General features: G+C 39.4%; 1 protein-coding gene across 1 annotated transcript; it reads right to left on the bottom strand.

The window, feature by feature from the left end:
* Nucleotides 1-278: 278 nt before the first annotated feature.
* LOC115812152 (tripartite motif-containing protein 16) lies at nucleotides 279-2,566 on the bottom strand. The gene is made up of 6 exons (XM_030774638.1): nucleotides 2,219-2,566; nucleotides 1,951-2,046; nucleotides 1,602-1,844; nucleotides 1,188-1,347; nucleotides 990-1,060; nucleotides 279-803 (listed from the first exon to the last, which is right to left on the bottom strand). Exons 1-6 carry the CDS (start codon nucleotides 2,564-2,566, stop codon nucleotides 279-281), a joined length of 1,443 nt encoding a protein of 480 aa, XP_030630498.1.
* Nucleotides 2,567-24,489: the final 21,923 nt, after the last annotated feature.

Genomic DNA, 24,489 nt, shown 5'->3' with positions numbered 1-24,489 from the left:
GTGCTCAGGACTTCATGCCTTATGAATTAAACAAGGTGCCTGTGTTTGCATGAATAAAATGACTATAAACTGTGCAGATCCATAATATATGTAAGTCTAAGCATAATATGCATATCATGTTATGACACTTTTCTTTTAAAGTAAATAACTGAAGAGTACTTTATATGTCAACGTTGTTCATTTACAAAACAAGTCAGACGAGAATCAGCATAACCATTGTAATCTGATGATATCTATGACAGGATTCGTGACTACTTTAAAATATGGTGACAGCCTATTTAATTACAGAGCTGTACGTGTGATCCTATCCCAGCAAATCCAAAGCCAAGGTAGAGTGGTTCAGTGAATTTGGTCTGTACTTTGTGGATGACCTTTACAGTATCAGAGACACTTATGAACATCAGAATTCCAGCCCTGTGATCCAAGTACACCCCTATTCTGGGATATCGTGAGGGCATTGAAACATTTGTTTCTTTATTGTTATGCCAGAAAGAGACGTGGTAAAGGCCACGGTAACAACGCAAGCACCACGAATCATGACTCCGTCCAAAAAGCGGAGCCCGTTTTCCTTTCCTGTTCATGCCTTTGTAACAGACGGCGATAGAGATCCAGGATCCTCCACCAAACTCCACTTCGCAGTAACACGGTGGCCCTCTCAGACCCTCCTTACACAGCATCTGTGCCCTTCTCTCAAACCTCTCTGGGTGATCAGGATAAGATTCATGTTCCTTAGCGTGGGTCACCTGCCTGTCCTCCTTAGACAGGCGGAGAAGGTTATGGATCGTGTTAGGGTTCACCGTGAGCTCACGTTTACCTGGTATTGAAGCATTGAAGCAGTTTCAGGAGGGGTTGTAACTACTTATGTTGTTAATATTGTGAAAAGAGGAAAAACATTTGGAAAAGGGAGGCAAAGGGTACGGACAATAGATGAGATAAAATGTGTATTTATATTAGAGAAAACTGCTGTTTCGTGAAACTTCAAACAGGACATGAAACTTACATTGTAAGAACTCTGCTCGTGTCCTTGGTGTGGGTAATGACACAATGCCTGTATGTCTCACTGGGTGAGAAAGTGTGGATAAAAAAAATCAAGTTAAAAATGTGTAGAGAAGTAATCACAAATTTGCAATGTAATCCAGTCATTAAGTCTGCTTTAAATAATCGCATCACATATTTGCAATGTCAACCTCTTTCACTGATTGTGATGAAACACCACTGATAGGTTATCTTCAGCTTCTTTCTGAGTTCAGAGACAGCTTCACTGGTTAGCTCAAATGAACAGTATGGGTGGACAACAAAGACAGGGGCCTCCCTTTGAGCAGGAAGAACATCAATAGATGAAAAACTCTGTAAGGGAAAATGCAGTTAGTGTGAAATAGGCTCAGAATGTTATCCCCTGCAGAATGTTTGGTTGACAAACTCTGCGCCCTGCACCAGAGCAGTTAATCTCCTTACCAAGTTTATATTCATTTATTTATCCATTTTTTTCTCTCCGCTTCAATATCATTATTACAGTCATCAACCCTCCGATTTAGTCTCTGTATTGTTACCTGAACACCATCTGCTCCCATGCAGCTGTTTATAATTATAAATATTCTCACCTGGAGAAAATGGGCAGCCTCACCAGAACCAGACAGCACTCTCAGCTGTTCGAGATCAAAGGCCCTCTTCCTCAGTTCGCTGATTTCCTGCTCCAGTTCTTTTATGAGTCCCTCCGCTTGCCTCACCGCAGCCTCCTCCCGACTTCTGATCATCTCTGTCACTTTGGCTCTCCTCCTCTTCAGAGACTGGATCAGTTTAGTAAAAAGGGTTTCACTCTCTTCCATTGTTTTATGGGCTGATGTCTTAAACACAGATGGAGAGTAGAGTGAACACTGACATAAATATTCAAATAGGCACTATGTTGAAGGTCAAACAGTTATAGAAGGGGTCCACGGCTGAGAAACTCACCTTGAACGATCCTACCGCCAGTCTCAACTCCTCCACCTCCTTCTCTCTCGCTTCAAGTCTCATTTGAATATTCCTCTGCATAATCCCAACCTCATTCTGAAAATGAAAAAAAAAAAAAAAAATACATTTCTTTGAGTCAGGAGGTTAGAATGTGAGACTAATTTGATTTTCATACGAGTCCAACCTTAGGTGTTTTTAATTATAGCAGTATTATTTATGTGTTTTATCTTTCAGTTCATGTCGCGGTAGGTTTACATCAAAGGTTTACCTGTCTTTCATTCCTGTCAGAATCCGCAGTCACCACATCATGGCCTCTCTGTTTATCTGTGATACATAAGTGACAGATATTTTGGCCATCGGTCCCGCAGTAAACATCCAGAAATTTACCGTGGTCAGGACAGATTTTCTCCTGCAGTTTTTCTGTTGCCTCAATCAGTTTGTGTCTCTTTGCGGCATGCAGTGTATTGTGCAGTTGGAGATGAGCCTCACAGTATGAGGCTACACACTGCAGACAGGATTGCTCTGCTTTACGCTTCCTTCCAGTACATGCATCACACTGGACCCCTCCGGTCCCAGTTAAACTGTGAGTGGAGGATGGTAATTCTCCTGTTTCCATGTTTTGACTCACTGACAAAGTCTCAGTGTTGGAGTCTCGCCGTCAATATTCCGTCGCGGCGATTCCAGGAAAATGTTCGTTTATCCGTGAAACTGTCTGTGCTAATGGAAGGGTGCGGTTCGGTTTGTTTGTGTTTTTGGGTGAGGGAGTGGAGTTGGACTGATGTCTGAGGGAGAGGAGCTGACTCAGTGAAGTGCTATTCACATAGCTCCAGGTTAAATTATGTGAATACTGAAGCTGTTTCTCCAGCAGTTCTCAAGTAGTTCTCAGGTCCTTGACATTCCTATCATGAACACACACAAACTACCAGTTAGAACAATGTGTTGTCATTTTGCTAAATATCTAAAGCAGAGCCAGTTGTGCTGAGTTTGCATTTTTTATTGCTTATTTTAAAGCATTTAAACTGTATGCAATTGCATTCAAAATATTGTACTTCTTCCCCAAAGCATACGGATGCATCTTTCTATACTCTTTATCTGTGCATGCTGGTGTAAGGTATAACAAAAGGTGCACATATATGCTACTGTGCTTTATCAGATGTGTCAATCAAGTGGCACACCCACTCAAGACACATTATCCAGTAGAGTCAATATTGTTAATGATGTTAGATAATTTACAAGGCCGTGAGACGTCCCATAACTGAGAAGTGTAGGTGTCAATATTTGTGGCTGGGCGTTACAGGGAATACAATTAGTCATGTCCCCTCGGGGGGGTTAAACGATAACCACGGGAACCCACAGATCGTTGGGTCAAGGCCAAGTCAATCAACTGGCACTGTCCTCCAAACCTGTTACATCCCACGATAATACTACGTAACTAGTGAGCCAAAACCATGTGTGGCTTTACATATGTTGGAGGAAGAGGGTTTTTGTCACAAACATGATGTGATGGAATTTACACACATACTTGTGAAATTGCTCTGTGTACTTGTGTGTGAGTAAATATATGAGAGGTCATAACACTTTTTACGAGGTCATGTGAGCAGACATTTAACTCATTAAATTCTTGACTATTTTAACTGATATGTTACACTCCATGTATCCACTATAACCTATGCAGCATAACAAGTCCTGTCACTCACTCAGCTCCCAACTCTCCTGTCACTCACTCAAACTGCAAAGGGACTAAGGGATTGATTCTTTTTCACTGAAGGGTATGAGTCTGAGTCAAGTACATCCCAGACACCTGAAACAGTCTACACCGCAGCAGCAGACAACAACTCAAGGCAGGCCCAGAATCGACTTACAAAAGACACTTTCCACAGGGTTTTGTAAAACAGACACTTTTGATTTCCAATCTTACAAAACAAGTACTACAAAAGATACTCCTTTCAAGAAAACAAAAGGGAAGGAACCTCCAGCTGCTCAGCCATTCTCTCTTAGCAATTCGGCTGAGATCCGTCGAGCCTGAGAGGGCATTCTCTGTCTGTGGTCAGTTCGTGAGCAAAATTCACAGCAGACTTGAGATCAGTCCACTTATGCATTATTCTATCCGAAAACACACTTCCGGAAAATGAAGGACGTGTTCTGAAAGTAAAAAAAAGAGCTGAAAAAGGATAGTATTCTGCCACCCCTATACACCGTGCATAAGCTGGCAGACAGACAACTCTTCCCCCAGTCACCACGCCGAACAGGGTGCTTAGTTTTACCTACTTCCAGTAAACCACTAAACGGAGTTGAACAAAGCAATACAACATAATGAGTATATGAACTTCAATACATCAATAAAAATGACTAGGGGATGAGCACGCGCTTTATCATTTACCAACTAAGATGTGTATTTTAGCTAAACTGATGACAACGGATTATCACATCCAACTTAATACACTGAGAGCTAGCACATGCTAATAACAGCACATGTAACATCGACTCATACATTAAAATATGGAATCTTGCATTAAATCAAACTAATATGACCAACAAATGACTTAGGATTTGTTTCAACAAAACTAACATACTGACAGTGCATCCAAAGGTGTGAAATGTAACAGATGAATAATGATATCATGAACAGAACTTCATGAGGCTTTTCCTAGTTTCCTATTATCTAAGACACTTCCTGTACTCTAGACATGGTATTGATGACATCAATGATAAACAAAGGACTCTTAAAGTACCAGACTAAATGTCAGCTGACCCTTCACACTGTTTACTATTGCCCTCTACTGGTGAGAGGTGTGATAGAGAGCAGACAAATTACTCTGTTTATGTATGTAGGTATGTATGTATATACATCATATACCAACTGGTTTATTCTTTTAGGGAGGTGTTTGTGATATCGACACTTTCCTACATAAAACCCCTGCTCAGGTAACAGTTTGAGGTGAAAGTATAAAGTATCCTTTTCCAGAAAGAAAAACATCTTTGTAAGTGTTATGCATATATTCTCTTGCTGCTTATATATGTCTTTGCTCACTTATTCAACTTAGTTTGGAAACTTTTCAGAACTATTTTATGATACAAAGTAAATAAACTGCAGACAAGCACAAATACTGTGGATGGCTGACTGTTGATGCTGCTGTCAGGTCTCTGTCTTTGCCCCTACCTCCCTGTCTCCTGGCCAATCAGAGCCAAGTTGGATCTAACTGGCTACCCACTTTGTTCCCTTGTTCCCAATTATTGTGCGCAACTGTCCTCATTTTGTTCCCTCTTTGTGTGTGTGTATATATATATATATATATGTATGTATGTATGTATGTATGTATGTGTGTGTGTGTGTTTTCCTGTGTATCTTGTGAAGTCTTGCTCTAGCTGTATGTACTGAGCCGGTCTCCCTGTCTCTCCGTCTCCCCGTTTCAGAGTTTTCCTGTTAGCCGTGTTCCTCTGTCTAGCCTTGTTCCCAGTTAGCATTGTTCTCTCTGTTTAGCTCTTCAGTGTACTGATCAGAGGCGATTCCAGGATTTTTAAAATGGGGTGGCACAGTGGGGACCAAGAACCAGTTTGGCGGGGGGGGGGGGGGGGGAGCTGATGGGAAATCAGAAGATTCTATCACAAATAAATACAGCATTGAAAATTGACTTCAGGCATGGTTTTCAGGCTCTTCTGCACTGCCCTGTGCCCTAAATTCTCCCTAAAAATCTGGTACCAGAATGGGCATGACACAGTTTGCACTCCACCCAACTGTGCCATAATGTCCACTGGACCAGATAAGGACTGTGTTGAGGAGCCCAGCTGATTCAAAGTGCTTGGAATCATTCCAAGATAAAGACATTAAAATGTATGCGGTCTCCTGAGTGTGATGGCAGGTTGATTAACATATTTTAACTGAAAAAATCACTATGATTGATTATTGTCTTATCTTTTTAGTCACCGTCACCCATATTTATTCTTTGTTGTAATCACTATGGGGCAAAATAAATAAACACTGAAACAGTGTGAACACTAAGAAGGCAATCTTAGAAAGAAGACAAAGATGAAAAAGTGAAGAAGAAGAAGAAGAAGAAGAAGAAGAAGAAGAAGAAAATCTTTCTTAAATTACTGATATCAGAAGAGGTATTTAACTTTTTTTGATTGTCAGTGATTTATTTGTTTTTATTCAAAATGGTTCATGTATTAACCCTACTGTACTGTCAAACATCGCTCTGAAAAACGGATTTAGATAAAGTGTTTTTTTATCTGCATCTTGGTCGCTCCATATGGTTGCTGATGAACTTCCTCACATGAAAAAACATTAAGAATTAACCAGTAAAACAAACCAAAATTCACTAGAGAATCTCTGAATAAGTGAACCCCCAAGTACACTAAAATTCTGAGGTAATCTTGGTAGAATCTATCAAGAGCCCTTTAGAATACTTGACAAGGGGAACACACATGGGATATAAAAGGGCATCATCTACACAAGAAAGGGTGAACAGACTTTTCATGGCTTTTATCAGGAAATGTTATTTGTCATTGTAAATCTCTGAGGTGCCAGATGTCAGATTCCAAAAACGGTATATACTCAGGATTACATTTTTTTGGTTAATGTACTTCATCTCGCTAAGCTTTTTCTCACAATTGTGGCCCCCTCCCTTCATTTTATTTTCTCGTGATAACGTGTTAACTTTCTTTGTTATAATTACATAAATAAGTTGAGATCTCGAGAAAACATAGTAAAATAACACATTATCACCAGAAAACGGAATCTACATTAAACGTAAATTCATGGCATCTTAGGTAGGCTAACCGATTTGCACTGTGATTGGTTCAACTGGACTTGCAATGTCAGAGTTTCTATTTCAAGGTCAGAGATGTTTCTCTTCTTGAATGTATTACACATCTCCATGTCGTAACCTCTAGAGCTGAGGCCTCTAAACTGAGGGTGTCCAAAACCGCATACTACATGCTGCACGCTAAAGTTGCACTCAAGTACATACTGCAGGAGTACACACTATAAGATTGTAAACAGAAAGAATGCTAGAATTTGGATGCACTAATGAGGTAATGAAATCACGCCATATTTTTGCATGTGAGCTTTATAATCACGGTTTAATGATGACTTCCCCAAAAACAAAGACATAGCGGTACATTCAAAAACCTGTCTACCTGACTGAGCCAACATGTTTCTTATGTGAGTTTTTATTGCACTTATTGGTGTTTTATCGACAACTTCAAACACTGCAAAGTTCAAGCGTATTCGAGCTAGAAGAAAACTCGAACATAGAAGTCATTTGATAGTTGTCCGCTATTTTCTCAGTCACAAATGACTGCGACAGACACGCCCTCTTTTTCCATGCGGCTTTATGGGATTCAAAAGTGTCCAGTGCTTGCGTACTTCGTTTTTCCAACTGAAGTAATGTGTCATCCGGGTGCTATTCACATACTACTATATGCATGTAAATGCCCCATCCGTACCCGGAATCACGATCCGGTCTGCACATGCGCAAAAATCAGCACATGCACATAATTTAATCTCTTTTAGGACACTGCCTGATCCATTCCACATGGGTGTGATTTTTTACGTTGCTTTAATGATGGGATATGGTGCAATTGGGTGAACTGTTGTGTGTGTCAGTAAATGTATATTGTTTAAGAACTATGTTAGTGTATGATCACATTTGTTTTTGACAATGTGTGAGAAAAAAAATCTTTAGGTAATCGATGTTTACTTAAGTAAACTGCATGGCTGTTGTGACAACACTTGTGATCCCCGAACGGTAAAGCTAGCTTTTAAAGCTAGCAAGGTTAGCTTCTGGGGGCGGACTTCTTTTTAACTCTTGGAACAACTAATAGTCCAGAATCTTGAGAGCGAAGGGTGCGAGGTGGGTTATAGGGTGTACTTAAGTCAGACAGGTATGAAGGCACAAGCCCATGTAAAATTTTATATGTTAATAAGAGGACCTTAAAATCTGCATGAATTGGGAGCCAATGAAGGGAAGCCAGGACAGGTGTCATGTGATCAAATTTTGTTGTTCTGGTCAAAATTCTAGCAGCAGCATTCTGGACCAGCTGAAGACTTTTGGTACTAGAAGCACGCAGTCCAAAGTACTGAACATTGCAGTAATCAAGGCGAGACGTGACGAATGTGTGAACAATGGTTTCTGCATCAGTATCGTCAGCATAACAATGGCAATTAATGTTGTAACTGCAAATAAAGTCAGCCAAAGGGAGCATGTTTCTTCTTTTGTTTCTTCTTTTGCAATGGTATTTTCTGCCTGCTGTTACAGTTGTAGCACACCGGCTTTGCTTTCACAAAATCTCTAAGAGTAATAACAGACTGGATGATCCATTTTACAAAGTTCGTGTTTCATATATCAGATTAACTGATTACATGATTATGCAGTTGTTTTATGGTTCTGTGATTTTTATGGATCTGAGTTTTATCGTCAATTTATGTCCATATTTCAGTCATGGTCAGGACACTCCAATTCCAAGAAAAATTCACATTCCCAGAACTGTGACGTCAATCAGACTGTATCCCCCAGCAAGATATGGTGACTCAGTCCTGTCATTCATACACTAACTTTATGTTCTGGTTCAAAATTCAGTAAAAGTCATATTGCTCTAACTTCGATAAAATAAGATTCACCGTTCCAGGTATAATGGCGTTTTTGTTTTGTCATGGACACTCTGTGTACATATGAAGAGCTCTTCAACATAAAATGCCTTTGCTTTGGAAAACAGACAGTAATTGTTCTGCAGTGAACCCTTGAATATGTGGAAATTCAGGTTTAGGCAGTTTGAATGTCATTGAATTTCGAATTGGTGCACTATATTCACATGAGTTCATAAAAAAGAATTTACTGTTTTTTAAGTTTCATGGCCTGCAGTAACTTACAAAATAATAATTGTAAAAAAAAAAATCCAATTCACGGCATTGCAATATAGGCTCAGTGTGTTTACAAGTAAGGTATATATTTATGAGTATTCATTGTTTCCTATGTGGTGGAGTTAAACAGGAAGGGCACGTCAGATAAAATCAGGGATGGCTGATATAAATGAGCTAACAGCGCTAAGCCCTCCCTATCTTTTACAATAATGATGACAAAATTATTGTTAAAAAACCTTAAAATTGTTTTAAATTTTGGTGGAGCCTAGAGCAGCAACAGCACCAAATAGTCACAAGAAAAACACAGGATATACCAAATGGGCTTATTTTGTACAGCCCAAACACATAGCATCAGATTCCTTTCGAGATGGGGAGGAGAGCGGAGTTCAGTTGACTTCAGGTCTCCCCACTGGAAACCCGAGGTAGGGGGAGCAGGGGAGTCCATCAAACAGCGCACCTCTAACTCTGTACATCAATAATGCAATTAGTAAAATCAGGCACACTATGAAATGCTTCCAAATAAAGCACAATTCATTAATAATATTGTGAATAGTTTCACAGACATATTGTTGCATTTTTTTTTTCTGGTTTGTGCGAAATCGTTAAGAATAATATAAAACCAGTCTGCACCTGGGGCGCCGGAGGAGGGACTTTTGGCTCTTAGAATATCTATGTTAATCAACACTGTGCACATTATGTCAAAAGACAGAGAGAAAAGTTAACCATTACAGTGGTAAGCCAGCTTGTAATATACAGTCTCGCTGATTTGTGCAGGTTGATATGTTTATGTTTGCGGGGGTGTCACCTGCCTTTCTTTTGCTGATCTGTAAACTCTGGACAAAAATAAGCAGAAACACGCTCTTGCTCACAAAGAGCTCATAGCCATTATTTTGGGATTAATGTTTGACTCCCAGTTATGACGTCACTCTGTACCACCAGCCAATCTTATGTCTAGATCATGATATATAACATGCCTATGTAACATGATAATGTTTAAGATTAAGAAGAGGGGCGAAGCGTAGCCTACACTGGCTGTGCAATGTATTTTGTTGATTTGGGAAATCGGAATGACCAACAGAGCTTACTTGATTGTAAAGCATAATTTCTTTGTAATTCTATCTAAAGTAGCCTACACTAGACGCTGAAAAAACTTTCCTGTCCAGCTGGTGCTTTGAAGGCTTCAACTCTCCAGCTCCGTGTCTGTGTTTTCACAGTTTTGACAGTTGTGAAGTTGCAATGTAGCATACGCTGTGATATCTCGGTAACACCACTGCCTGAAGACTTTCCTTGGGGGTGGATGCCCCCAGACCCCCCTACAGGTCTGGGTTTACCCCATGTTCTTGCCCCCCCCACTTTGAAACTCGTTCTGCTGCCACTGGTCTGCACACCACCAAGGTGAATTGGCTTAGTCTTGACTTGAAAGGGGGGCTTTGCTGAAGGGGGTGGGGGTTACTGAAGGGGGGGGGGGTCGCTCAGGGCACCATACAAACTAGAACTGCCACTACCAATGACAGCGGATGTACAGGTGGTATGTACAGTGAGGTGCTACTGTATATGAAGTGCACAAAGTCGTGCGAAAAACGAGAGAGAGAACAACCCTTTTTGCATGAGAGAGATCCAGTTACCAGGCGAGGGAGTTCTGGTTAGCCCGCAAGAGCAACTGAAACCCTGCGAGGGAGATTGAAGCCTTCTAATGGCAGGTCCAGTGGTCAGAACGTGAATGAAAGTTGCTTGCCAGAGAGAATGAAAGTAGCAGGCAAGAGAAATCCAGTGGACCATGCGTGCTGTCCATTCCATAGCACACGCAAATGAAAAGTAGCAGCTTTCTCTCCTGCAAAAAGGGTTCGTTCGCTCTGGCATTTTCACACGACTTTTGTCCACAACGGTGCCTCATAACTATAGCACCTACTTGTGCGAGAGTGGGGAGAGAGAAGTGGGCAACTGTGGCGATGGCGGGCATTAGCGTGATGGAGCATTCTGTTCTATCATGCAGCCTATCATTCCATCATTCTTGCATATTTTGTTTTTGTTAAAAATGGCATGTGCTAATGTGTGCAGAGAAAAATAGTCAAATGGTATGAATGTGTGTGTGTCTGTGTGTGAGAGAGAGAGAGACATCAGGCCATTCTTGTGGGCACTTCTCTGTAGTGTTGTTGTAGAGCGCTTGCTACAACCAGGTATATAGCGTCCTTGCTGTAACTTGGTATCTCAGATGTGATGCTGCTGTCGCTGCAGCTGGAACCATTGATGGGTATAATGTATTTGTTTGCCCACTCACCCAATATCACCACCAGCCGTCACTGGATAAAAGTGGCACAAACTGAAAGTGACATGAAAAAAGACCTGAGGGGCATTTTCAACTTTCTAGTTATATGTTGTTTGAGCAGTGAAAATACTTTTTTTAAAATATATTTTTAGACATTACATGCCAACAATTTCAAAACAATATTCAGTCTGTCCTACAAAAGGCACATCAATTTCATAAACAGACGTCTGAGATATTTTAAGTGATGAACAGAAACAGAAAGATGAAAGATACATAGCAACAAACTTCCTGCCAGTTATACATTCATAGCTCTAAGGGGAAAACAGCTTTGAGGAGAAAAATACTGTCAAGAAAACACATTTTGTGTGAAGCAGCTGGGACTTAAGGGATACCATACAAAGGCTATCCATCAAATTTACTCTTGACATATGCTTTAGACTTTGGTACACATTGTCATGTTAGTGTTTAATCATCACTCAAATGTGATTTAATGCTTTTGATAGCCATTAATATATTAAATATTTCACTCAGAAGCAAAACTCCTCTCAAGATTTAAACTAAATTCTAATAATTCTTTTAATTCCACATTGCCATCATTCTTTTACAGGTGAATAGGCACCACTGTTAAATCTGCTGATAGGTTAATAAAAGTCATTTAACTGAGATCACTGCACGTATTCAAAACTTGCTGCAGTATAAAAAATATATCCCAGCTGTTTTCAAATTTGATCTTATTTCCAAATCAAGGATATATGATGGTGAAGAGTCATTTGTATGTATAAAGAGTGTCCATATGCATAAATGCTTCATTTTAAAGATATATGAAAAACTAAATACCGTTGATGCTGTTCATCTCTGTCGTAATTGTTGTTAAGTAAAATAAATAAGCATTAAAGCAATGTAAATATTAACAGGATGATCTTAGATCCATTTATTTATAACTGAACAATGACTTTGCCTCTTCCAGTAACATTAATGTTTTATTGACATCATAAATGAAATTGCAGGTTGAGCACCATTTAACAACGCCCTAAAGGTGTTGTCTCTGTCTTTTATAGGAGAGTTGCTAGTCCAGTCAATCTTAGCTCATAAATAATAGCTTCGCAAATCTTAGCCCAGTGCTTCAGTGTAGTTGTAAATGGTCTGTTTATTTTCATTTATTGCACAGTTCCTCAGAATGCTGCAGAATGTTCCACTGAATTGAATGGGCAATCCCAACGTTCAAAGGTCCGATATTTCTTGATAATGACCGCTGAAAAAAATTAATGACCTCTGACATTGGCAAAGGGTTCTGCGCCTCTGATTCACATCTTTCATATCATTCCGCAAGTAGTCCGTTCACTTATTGTAACAGAAAGTCATGGTGATGAAATGTTTCTCCCGACAATCAAAGACTAGAAATGACTAGGGACATCAACTTCAACTTCCCCCGAGATGTGCCATCGATTGATTCTCTCAAACTGCACCATTAATGGAAACATTGAATTGCTGTACTTCCTCACAAATGAAATCTTGAGAATTAAGGAGAAGAACATAAACCAGTCTTTATGACACTGAGCAAAAAGTGGGTCATTCCAAGTCTGTCTCTTAGCACGTATGTTTCAAAGTCCAGTCAACTTATCCAGTGGCGTTTCTGGCCATTCTGGTGTCCTAGGCGAGATCTCCAGACTCCCACCCGCCCCCCCTGAAACAGTGCCATCTTCAGGGGAAATACCATTTTTTTAATTTTACTATTACAAACACGAATAAATAAAAGGGCAACAGCAGGTGTGCAAAAAAGAAGGTAAACAAAAGAGACGGCACCTGTCCTACTTGATTGCAACATAGTAGCCTAATAAATTAAGTCCTAAAGTGCAAATGTTCAGAACATTACTGCAACGCTTAATGTGACATTTATTGTTTTGCAGAATGGAATGAAGCAACTAAGGGTTCCACCCTTTGCCCACTGCCTGAGCACATGCTTTCATATCTCATGTCACTCTGACTGTGTTAATCATATGCTCGACCACCACCATGCAGGCAGATGTAGTGGATACCTAATTCACGTAATTTTGAAGTTTTGAAATTTCATCTACACTTTAAGGTTTAAACTCCTGTTATGAACAACAAAAAAGAGTAGATTTACTTCATTTTCAAAGATTAAATCTTCTCGACCTCCAGTCTTCTTCGTGGTTCTTTGAGAACACTTTCCTATTTGCATTGACAAAAACGAAAATCACACTGCTCCCCTTAATTTACAGATGACATACAGCATCTCAAATTAGCCTGCTTTCCAAAAATTATACTGGATGAGCGACGACACTGATGCTGCATTTACAATAATAATACAGTATAAATGATAGAGCTACTGTGGTAGAGACTGCCAAGTCAAGGCCAGATATGACTGAGTCCCACTGCCACACTTATTCGCTTCTCTTCTGGCCTCAATGAATTCTGAGTTTCAAAAAGCAGTCGAAGTCTTGAAGAGTCTGGTGCAGTATAAGTTTATTGCTACCACTTGAAAGCAGCTTACAACAAGCTGAGTCAGGTCCCGGGAGTTAACTGACAAACAGGTACACATCACCTGTGGTTATACCAAAATCATATCAAAGATTATCCAATGACAGTGAAGACAGTCATTCAGAGGACTTCCCACCTTCTTTGCCTATCTTGCTGGACACCATCATTTCCTAAAGACGTAATCCGAAATTGACCCAGGTCAAAAATAATTGAGGATGTTGCCTTTACATTGGCACCTGCATTGATAAATGAACAAAGATGAATACAAAGAGTTGTGTCTCACACTAACACCTGCGATGATAAAATACAAAAATTAAGAAGAGCTTACAAGGAATAAGTGAAGATGGTGTTTCCTGCTATTGCTTATGATCATAATGAATGAAAGGGCATACAGAGAATAAATGTAAACATCATTATGTACTTAATTCACATCTACTTGGTCTCAACTAAAAATAAATGAGAATACTGTTGGAAATACAAAGAATAAATGTGAGCACTGTTGCATCTTATCTTAGTGCCCTTGGCTATATTCCAACACAGTCAGTCTTCTCATTTCCTCCAAAAAAGGCTCACACCATGTAACCTCGAAGGCATGACCGTTTGCACTCTCTGCACACAGATGAACTCGAAATACCTTTTCTATTCACCATTCACAGGTCACATCTTTATAAAAGAACTTCACCCATTTACTTTAATATAATATGATTATATAGTTGTGAATTCTTAATGCAAATATAAACTGATTATTAATACAAAATTAATGTGTTGATTAACTCACACAAAAAAATGGCTACATAACTGTTAGTGTTTTTTCATACAAAGAAACATTTTTTCCTCTGACACTACTACACAGCTAGGTATCTTAGCTGCTCTGCACTACTATACTCTAGATCTAGCTTAGCTAATCAGCTAGCTTAGCGCATTACGTTTCAAATAGCTAAAACCAGAGACGGACAGATGCTTTTAATATGTCAGAGTCTCCTGTCCACGCCAAGTTGTAGTGGAAGTCTGAGGTATACAGCGTGAAGAGGAAAGCTAAGAGTACAGCCCCCTCCGGTGCTCTTGTGCTGCTAACCACCTTCTCAGACACATATGCTCTCAGTCGCACAAACTGTGGTCTGTCCGTCAGGTAGTCAATAATCCAGGAGGTTGTGGAGGTATCTTCCTGCATCTTTTGGAGCTTTTCATGCATCAGTGCAGGCTGGATCATGTTGAAGGCCCTGGAGAAATCAAAGAACATGATCCTCACAATGTTGCCAGCTTTGTCCAGGTGAGAGTGGGCTCACTGGAGCAGGTAGATGATGGCATCCTCAACTCCAACCTCGGGGCAGTAGGCAAACTGCAGTGGGTCCAGAGAGGTGTTCACCTGAGGTCTGAGATGTGCCAAAACCAGTCTCTCCAGGACTTTCATGATGTGGGATGTTAAGGCAACCAGTCTAAAGTCATTGAGGGCAGATGGAGAAGACTTCTTTGGTACTGGAACAAAGCAGGATGTCTTTCACAGCACTGGAGCCCTCTCCTGGCTCAGGCTAAGGTTGAAGAGGTGCTGTAAAATCCTGCATAGCTGGTCCATGCAGGCCTTCAAGACTCTGGGGCTGATGCCATCTGGACCTGCAGCTTTGGCCTGGCGGAGTCTCCCCAGCAGCCTCCTCACCTGGCTGCTGGAAACAGACAGGCGGGTGGGGTAGGTAGGGGGGTCTTAGTGTTCCTGATGTGGGGGGAGGTGTTGATGGGGCAGTGTTGAAGTCCATGGTGGGGGTTGAGGGTTGAGGGGAGGCACAGTGTGAGTCATTAGTCCTGATCACTGAGGAGGTGTGAGAGGGAAGCAGCTGTGGGGACAGGGAGGGTTTAAGGTCTGTGTGGCTAGTGGAGTGGGAGGAGGGAGCTGAGGGTCCCGTACTGAACCTGTTGAGGAACACATTAAGCTCACTGGCCCTGTTTAGACCTTGCATTAGATCCGATTTTGGTGATCCAATCACAAGTGGACAGCTGTAAATTAGTTCCATTTACACTTTAGAATCCGTGGCTTTAGAATCCATGTGTCTCACGTGTCTCGAGTGACCACTTGCGATCGGATCTCACCCTCCCACTCTATATGCAAATAAACACATACATCATTTCCATTTGCAAAGACCAAATGCGTTGAAATACGTAATAGCATGAAATCTGGGACATTTTCAAAGGAAATGTGTCAAATTGTGTCAACAGTTACTAATGTATACTATTACGTTCGGAGCCACCAAACTGTGAAATTGCTGATAAAGACACTACATACTTTAAAAAGTAAGGTCTGAAAGAATGAAATTCCTGTTTTGTGGTGTATCTAATCCCTTTACGATATGTTTGGCCAACCGAGCCCGCTAACAGAGGATAAGTCATACCTTGCCCGCATACCTCGGCTCAATAAACTGATTGTAGACGACACGATGATACGAGATGTATATTAAACGTCTATACGAACAGAATTATTGTCGTAAATTTGTAGTGTGTTTTACTAGCAGGGGTCAAATATTCATTTCAGAAGTGTTTTGTTTAACCCGTACTCATAACATGATTTATTTGCCTTAACGTCAGTTGAGTAGGCAGTCGTTCAATGTGGTCGAGACTGCACTCATGTTTACACTGCTAAAAGAATGTGGTCATATGTGGTCCAGACCACCTCCAAATGTGGTCTGTGCGATCGGATCTCGATGCAACCTCAATGCTGATTGGGTGTGTTTACACCAAGTACTTTAGAGCTGTCCACTTGTGATCGGATCGCCAAAATCGGCTCTAATGCAAGGTGTAAGCAAGGCCAGTGGGTCTGTTCAGGTTTCCTTCAGCCTGATTCCCATTCACCTTGAAACCTGTGATCATTCCTGACCACACACCCCTCACATTGTTTTCCTGGAGCTTGTTCAACAATTTTCCTGTTACCTTTCATTCAGAATGTGTTATATGCCATTTCTTTTCTTTTGTTATTCCTTTAAGTAAATTCACTTTGTTATGATTATCATAAGAGAAATCTAAAACTTTTCTCAGTAATCCTCTGGAGATTTTGGTCTTGCAAATTTAGTAAGATCCTATATGTCAGCCATTTATAGCAATGTCTTTGTCATTTCATCTCAAGCAACTGAATGACAGGCCACCTGATTAAAAATATGCTCATGATTTTCCCCATGGATTCAGAATGCTACTGGTCACTGCTTTAATATATTTCCACTGAGTGCAGTGGATGGGATTGGTGCTGCATTTTCAGTTTTTAGAGTGGTATGATACTGAAAGCCTCTATGAAAACCCCTTATGGAAATTTGTACCAGACATAGACTTTAACATCAGAAATAACAAAGTAATATTTCCAACCAGGATTACTTTAGGGTCAAAACTGAAATCTCAGCTGAAAATAAAATTTCCCTTGATAGGCATAGTGTTTCGCTATTCTAACAAAGAACCTTGAAAAAGAATGCTTTTGAGCAGTATGATTTACAGGTAATGGAGTAGACTCAAAGGAATTGTAAAGCAAAAGATATCAGTAATGTTCCTGTGGACAAACAGTAACATGGGACATACTGAAGACTAATCTGACATGAAATATGATAAAAAAAATTCTTTTGCTGGTTTCATTTGTTGCTTCATTTTTAAACTTCAGAGACAACAAATGTCAGAGTCAAAAGATTTACTCGTTTAGCTTAGTGTAGTTTTGTTTTGTTTTGTTTTGGTCTGACTTAGCCTACTTGTGTGTCTGTGGCCACTCCCTACATGAACTAGGGAGGAAGTAAAACAATTTATTTCGAAAGACAATTCCACCTTTGGGCTCATTTGATACTTGTTCACTGTGGGGGTAAGTTCTATTTCTCTGCATTTAGACATATTGATACCAAAACAAACTAAACAATAGCAAGAGGAAACATAACTTCCAAACTGTATAATTATTAAAAAAAAACAAAAAAACATGCTATTGTGTAGCTCTGAATTTTTTTTGTCAAATCCACCTTTAAGCAAAAAAAAAGTAATCATTATCTGATTGTTGACTCTGATCAAAATTTTTCTATTTGGCAGCTATTTAAATATAAACATAAATAATTTGAACATTATGGAGGACATGGAGAATGCTAGCTTTTATGAAGGCCTTGAACCAGCTGTTTGCAGAGGCCACGGCATGTACACCATGTTCCATGGCACCTTTTTGGAGAATGCTCTTAAGATCCAAAAGCACGGCTTCATTCCTTCACCTGACGGAATGTTGGGTCGTGGTGTCTACGTGACCCGAAGTTTTGAAAAGGCCAGTCGATACCCGTTGTGTCCACAAGGAAAACCAGTGGCTGTTCTAAAGCTCTGTGTCCGTGTGGGTAAAGTAAAGAAAATTGATTACCAAGGCCACCCTCTACAGAAAACTTGGCACCAGGAGGGATATAATACAGCTTGGGTTCCACCCAATTGTGGGATGGTGCCCAGCTGCCTGGAGGAAAACTGTGTTTGGGACCCTAATCAAATAACTGTACTAGAGATTCTTCCATACTTTAAAACGTAATAAAAAAATAGCAGAAACAAATTTTGCATTGATATGTAATTTAAAAAAATCTTAAACAGAACTATCAGCAATTTGATTGAAAACAAGTACCATCTTAAGCTTATACCATAAACAATTCAATCTTTTTCTCAGTAAAAGTGAAGAGTCAATGTCTTTGTGGAGTCAGTAATAACCCCAGTGTAAGTGACTGTCCTTCTAATATCACATCTGCCTAAGTAAATTTAAAAAATGGAGAACTTCAGCAGAAAACTGTTGGTCAAGGGCTGAAAACTGTTTTATAATATTTATACTGACTGCAACAGATCTATCTGCTGTTGCATTTTCATTGTATTTTTTCCACAATGTGATGGCCAAAGACCCAAAAGTTCCCAGATGGAACTTTATACCAGATATGTGATATTAGCATTAATTTACATAAGTGATATCAGGCTTTAATAAACAAAGGTATGTTCTCAACACAAAATGTTCTTTTGTTTCTTCTTTTGCACTGATATTTTCTGCCTGTTGTTGCAGTTGTAGCACACTGGCTTTGCTTTTACAAAATCTCAACAAGTAATAACAGACTGGACAGTCCATTTTACAAAGCTCACATTTCAAATATCAGATTAATTTATTACATGACTATATGGTTGTGTTTTATGGTTTAAATTTTCAGTTTAAGTAATTTTATCATCAATTCATAATCATATTTGAATCAAGAAGAAGACAATAGGTTTCTGTTCTGGTTCAAGATTTCCTAAGAGTCATATTGCCTTAACCTTTATAAGACTGATAAGTTTCACCCTTTTATATGTGGACATTAACAGGATAACCTTACATCTGTTTATTCAAAACTGAACAGTGACTTTGCCTCTTCCAGTAACATTAATGTTTTATTGACATCATAAATGAAAGTGTAGATTGAGTACTGTTTAACAACACCCTAAAGGTGTTGTCTCTGTCTTTTATAGGAGAGTTGCTAATCCAATCTATCTTAGCTCATTAATATTAGCTTCATAAATCTTAGCTCAAATAATAGTAATAAAAATACTTTATTTGTATTACACTTTTCATACAAAGAATGCAGCTCAAAGTGCTTTTACATTTCAGCATATAAAACAGAATAAAAATAAAATTGTAATTAATAGACCACAAAATAAAAAAACTAAGATAAGCCACACGATCCAAGGGGCATAAAACAGGTTAAAGAATAAAACGGTTTAAGGAAAAATAATTAAAAGAATAGATCAAATGAAATAAAAACCAATGAAAAAGAAACCACACAATTCAAGGGGCGTAAAACAGGGAAGATTATCTAAATTAAAGATTAAAACAATTTAAGGATAATTTAAATTGTTTTAAATAATTTAAAGAATGAATAAAATTAATAATAAACAATAATAAAAAAAGAGACAATTGCTAATAATAAGCGAAACTGAAAAGGTATGTTTTTAGTTGCAGTCCAGTATAGCTAAAACAGGGGTAATATGCTCTCTCTTCCTTGTTTGCATTAAAAGTCTAGCAGCGGAATTCTGAATTAGTTGTAGTTTCTCAGCTGACTTTTTTGGAAGACCAGTTAATAGAGCATTACAGTCGTCCAGTCTACTTGAAATAAAAGCATGAATGAGCTTCTCAGCATCCTGCTGAGTGAAAAACAGGCATACTTTGGCAATATTTCTTAGGTGGAAGAGGGCTGCTTTGGTTACCTTGCTTATGTGGGATTTGAAACTTTGAATCTAAAATTACGCCCAGACTTTTTACTTCCAGTTTATTTTGATGACTTAAGTTTCCTAGCCTGGAAGAAAGTGCATCTCTTTTGGCTTTGGGGCCAACTAGTAGTATTTCTGTCTTACCTTCGTTCAGCTTTAAAAGATTATTACTCATCCATTGAGTGATTGCGGACAGGCAGGTTGTCAGGGAGCATAATGCATTTATGTCACTTGGCTTGACAGAGCTGTATAATTCTGTATCATCAGCATAGCTATGGAAGTTAACATTGTGTTCCCTGATGATATTACCCAGCAGTAGCATATATAATGAAAAAGGAAGGGGGCCAAGACAGCTTCCTTGTGCAACACCAAAAGATATGTCATAATTTTTTGAGACATGATCTCCAAGACTAACATAAAATTGTCTCCCTGTAATGTATGTTCGGAACCAGCGTGGAGCTTATTCAGAGAGACCAACACAGTTTTTAAGTCAATTGATTAGAATGCTGTGGTCAATCGTGTCAAATGCAGCACACAAATCTAAGAGAATAAGAACTGAGACCTTGTTTGCAGCAGCACTGAGTCTAAGATCATTCTGTTGTTCAAGAATTGTGCAAATTCTTGACATTTTGAGGAAGAGGCTAAACTAAGAATGTCAGAAGCTGAAGTGGGATTTAATAATTTGTTGGTAGTTGAGAACAGTACCCTAGAGTTGCCGCAATTCCCTGCAATGATCTTTGAAAAGTGGGTTCTTCTCTCAGTGCGGATAGCATTGTTACAGGTGGAAATAGACTCCTTCAGAACGCTACAGTGGATCTCTAGTTTCGTTTTTCTCCATGCCCGTTCAGCTCGTTCTATACAGTCTCTTAAGCTCGCGGACAGTGTCATTTATCCATGGTGATATTTTATTACATGATCTCTTTTTCATCTTAACTGGTGCAACGCTGTCCAATCTGTTTCCTAAGTTACTACTTAAGTCATCAACCATTTCATTTCATGAACAGTGTGCATTACATAGATTAAAAGAGTTTGCAAGTTTAGAAAAATTTCATTCTGCGGTGGCATCTAAGTACTATTTTTGAATTATGAATTCTCTTTTGTTACTAGACATATAACAAAACCACTTCCCTTTCCCTGATAATGCTACAACAGTTCATTAGCATTACGCATTAAATATGCAGTGAACTTGAATTTGGCATGAGCCCTACAAAATCTGTTGAAAAATTCCAATATGGAAGTAGGACTGCCTGGATGTGCAGGCAGGGGGCAATGAAGCCCACCACAAAAATTAAAACCTGGGAGGGGACAGTCCCAGCACGACTGGCTGGCATTGGGGGCCTGTCCCACCCTGGGAGTCACCAGTGCCCGCCCTCAATCAGTCTGTCTGCGTCACCAACCCAACTTCCCACCAATCACCAGTCCTCGCTTGGAGAGTGAGTGTTCTCTGGCACAATATTTTTTTTTTGTAGACACAAAACTCCTGAATAAAAATAAAATTATGTTTGGTCTGATTAAAAAATAAATAAATTAAAAAAAGAAATAATAATAATAATAATAATAATAATTTAAATGGATTTGATTGGTTTGTCGATAGCGAAAATGATCTGGTTGTGTGCTTTAGCTCGTTGAGCATTTCCACATACAGCATGCGCAGAGAAAACGCTTAATCAATATTTAAAATATTTCCCCTCTGACTACATTCTCAAGCTTTTGGATACTGCTAGTGCTGAAGGAAAGCTATAATCGTGGAACTATTATTTAGGCAGGTTCTAGCTCCTTAAGCGTTTTTGCATATGCACAGAGAGAACGCTTAATCAGTACTTAAAATATTTCCCTTCTGACTACATTCTCAAGCTTTTGAATGTATTTAGTACTATGGAACAGTTATAAGTGTGAGCAGTCTGAAGTGTCTACACGTCATGTTTGGTACTTTAAACCGCGTTCAGTGTTCTTCACGTTAAGCATTTTAGACTCTCCCCTCGTTTACGATTAGTGAATCTGAAGCATGTGGTAGGCACTGGTAAAGGTCTGAATAACCAGCATCAAAAGAACACCACATCTGTGAAGCTATTTGCAGAGACAAGGAGAGACGGATTCAGACTGGCACAGAAATCACAACTTTAATCAATGCAGAACAGTTGCAACTTGTCATCAGTAATTGATGTCATCCAGAGGTGGCAAAAGTAAAAACAGAAGTACTTTTACTTAAAAAAAAAAAGTATTGTAAGTAGAGTTAAAGCATTCCTCCTGAAAAATACTGAAGTAAGAGTAAAATGGTCACTCATTCACAATTTACAAAAATAGTTGTCAGTTTAACTCTATTTACTTCTACGTTTACTTTTGCCACCTCGTCGAGTTGCTTGAGTGAACCAGCTACCCTTCAGAGGTGACCATGATGCTTTTGATTGTATGGCTGATTCTGCACTGTGGTGGTTGTCCATAGCACATGTGGCATCATTAATTCTGGAATAAATGTTAGGTAGTGCTAAGAACTACAACATACTAAGAGTTATGAGTCATGATTTAGAGATTGGAGAAGCATCTGGGATTAAAATGAGAGATGCGAGAGAGATACAAGAGAACAAATGCAAAGAATAGAAGATTTATTAAAGAACAGTGTGGGAAAAGATCATTAGTGCAAGATATTGGAGAAGACTACATATCTTCACCCCAGAACAAGTGAAGTATGAATTGGAAATTTTTTTTTTTTAATTATTCGCACCTTACATACAGTTCACTTGTTTTGAGTATGTCATAAGTGCATATGCTTTTAAATGGTCTGTTTCATTCTAATTTTACATTCTTATCTTCTGCTGTTTGTTATTGTGTAGGTCTGCTGCATAGCTCTACAGACCTAGAGTAAGTTGTTTATAAGGACACATACAGTGTGCAATTCATCAACAAGTAGACTATCTGCACATCAGGAAATATGTGTAATTGGGGGTCAAATTCAACAAGATCACCATTGACAGCAGCTAATTTGTTTTCAAAGAAAAATACAACATTCAACATACAACAGTTTCTTCTTTGTGTGTTATCTACTAATCATGGTGGAGAATCTCATTTTTAGTAACTTTCAAACCTTTAAATTAAGTGTTTGTGTTATGCTATCCTGGGCTTTTGCTCTGTGTTGTGTCTAAATGAAAGTTCTGGACTCCAGAATATGGAGACAGTCTGCTGGTCTGATCTGTTTTTATTTAATACCTCCTCAAACTGCATAAGATACAAAAAAATGCCCTGGATTAAGATCAATGGTAAGCTGCCTCTGATCTGGTTACAATCATTAATCATCACTCACTCAGTCATGCAGAGAACAAATCAGGGCCAAATACGAAATGTATGCAGTTAATTAAATTTCTGCACTAATTGTTGCCCTTCTAGAATCAAATATTCAATCAATGCAGCTTCACAGTACGCAAAACCCTACCTCTAGACAATTCAATAGGCTACAAAGTTTGTGAGAATAAAAGGGCAAATAAGTCATGTTTATTCATCCCACACATATTCAAACATTTTAAAACACATTCAAACTACAATGGCACGTACTGTAAAAATTAATCAATGGAGTTCAACTGCATAATTATACAGAAACGCAATGGATTCAGGTCAGCTTCCTCTGGTCTACTCACATACATCAATCATCACTAACACAGCAGGAAAAGACACACTAAATGTGACAGCCACGAGCTAGCTTTGTCACTGTGTGTGCAGAATTCACACTGTATATCCTCCCATTAAAAGAACAAAATTCACCATAACCTTTTTATGTAATTGGACTGATATACAATATACTAATATACTAATATACAGTGTTACTTTATGGTCTTTTTTAACATTATAAACTTTTAAACATTTTCAGTCATTCCAGTTACAATATGAAATTAATATTGAATAGCAATATCCTCAAAGACATCTCTGAAGATTGTTTTCTCCTTCCATATGAGTTCAGAAATTGTTGGTGGGGGAAATTATAAAATATTCAAACCCACTGGCAAGGGAGATCAGTACACGGGACCATCACCTCTGTTCTGAATGAGAGTTCTCTGGCATCTTACTACCACCATTTCATCTGTAGCTTTCCTAACATTGCTGCACCCCTTCATCACCTAACAGCCAAGTCAGTGGCATTCCAATAGTCAGCTCAGTGTGAGGTGCCTAAGGAGCCTTTCAGCACAGCACCAGGCTTTGCCTTTCCTGACCCAACCACCACTTTCATCATGGACACTGACACCAGTTTTCCCCCGAAGCCATAGAGGAGACAATGGTGACCATGGCACAAGAGCCACTGGCAGAACTTCATGGCACAGGCACTGTGGAGATGCGGTGGGCACAAGAGGCTGACCCAGAGCAGCTTCAGCTGCTGGTTACCGTGGCTGGTTGCCATGATGTCCTAATGGGACAACCCGGTGGTGCACTATGGTCTTGTGTACCACCATTTACAAGGTGCTGCCTCTGGTAAGAAGTGTTGTGGCAGCTCCTGGTACCCTGCAGGAAAGAATGCTGTGGAATGTTCACAGTCCAGTGGATGTTGCGCATTTCAGCAACAACAAGACCCTGTGCCCGCTGCCCCAGAGGGTACTGTGTCATCAGAAAGTTGAGCTCCATGTCCACTGCTGCGATGCTTGTACAACCAAGAAGGGACCCAGCGAGTGCTCCCCTCCAGTCTCATAATGTGAGGGCACCCATAGAGAGGGTGGGTGTCAATATCTTAGGC

The sequence above is a fragment of the Chanos chanos genome, chromosome 5 (genome assembly GCF_902362185.1).
Source record: "Chanos chanos chromosome 5, fChaCha1.1, whole genome shotgun sequence".
NCBI classification, from domain to species: domain Eukaryota; kingdom Metazoa; phylum Chordata; class Actinopteri; order Gonorynchiformes; family Chanidae; genus Chanos; species Chanos chanos.
Note: the sequence above shows the minus strand (reverse complement) of the source record. Positions and strands in the feature narration are given on the sequence as shown.

Bases quoted from the DNA above. Each gene is read 5' to 3' on its own strand.
- LOC115812152 (XM_030774638.1), bottom strand. From the start codon at position 2,566: ATGGAAACAGGAGAATTACCATCCTCCACTCACAGTTTAACTGGGACC. The intron at 1,845-1,950 runs GTGAGTTTCTCA...TCTGTGTTTAAG, and splicing joins TGGCGGTAGGATCGTTCAAG to ACATCAGCCCATAAAACAAT. The intron at 1,061-1,187 runs GTTGACATTGCA...TTTCTCACCCAG, and splicing joins CATCACAATCAGTGAAAGAG to TGAGACATACAGGCATTGTG.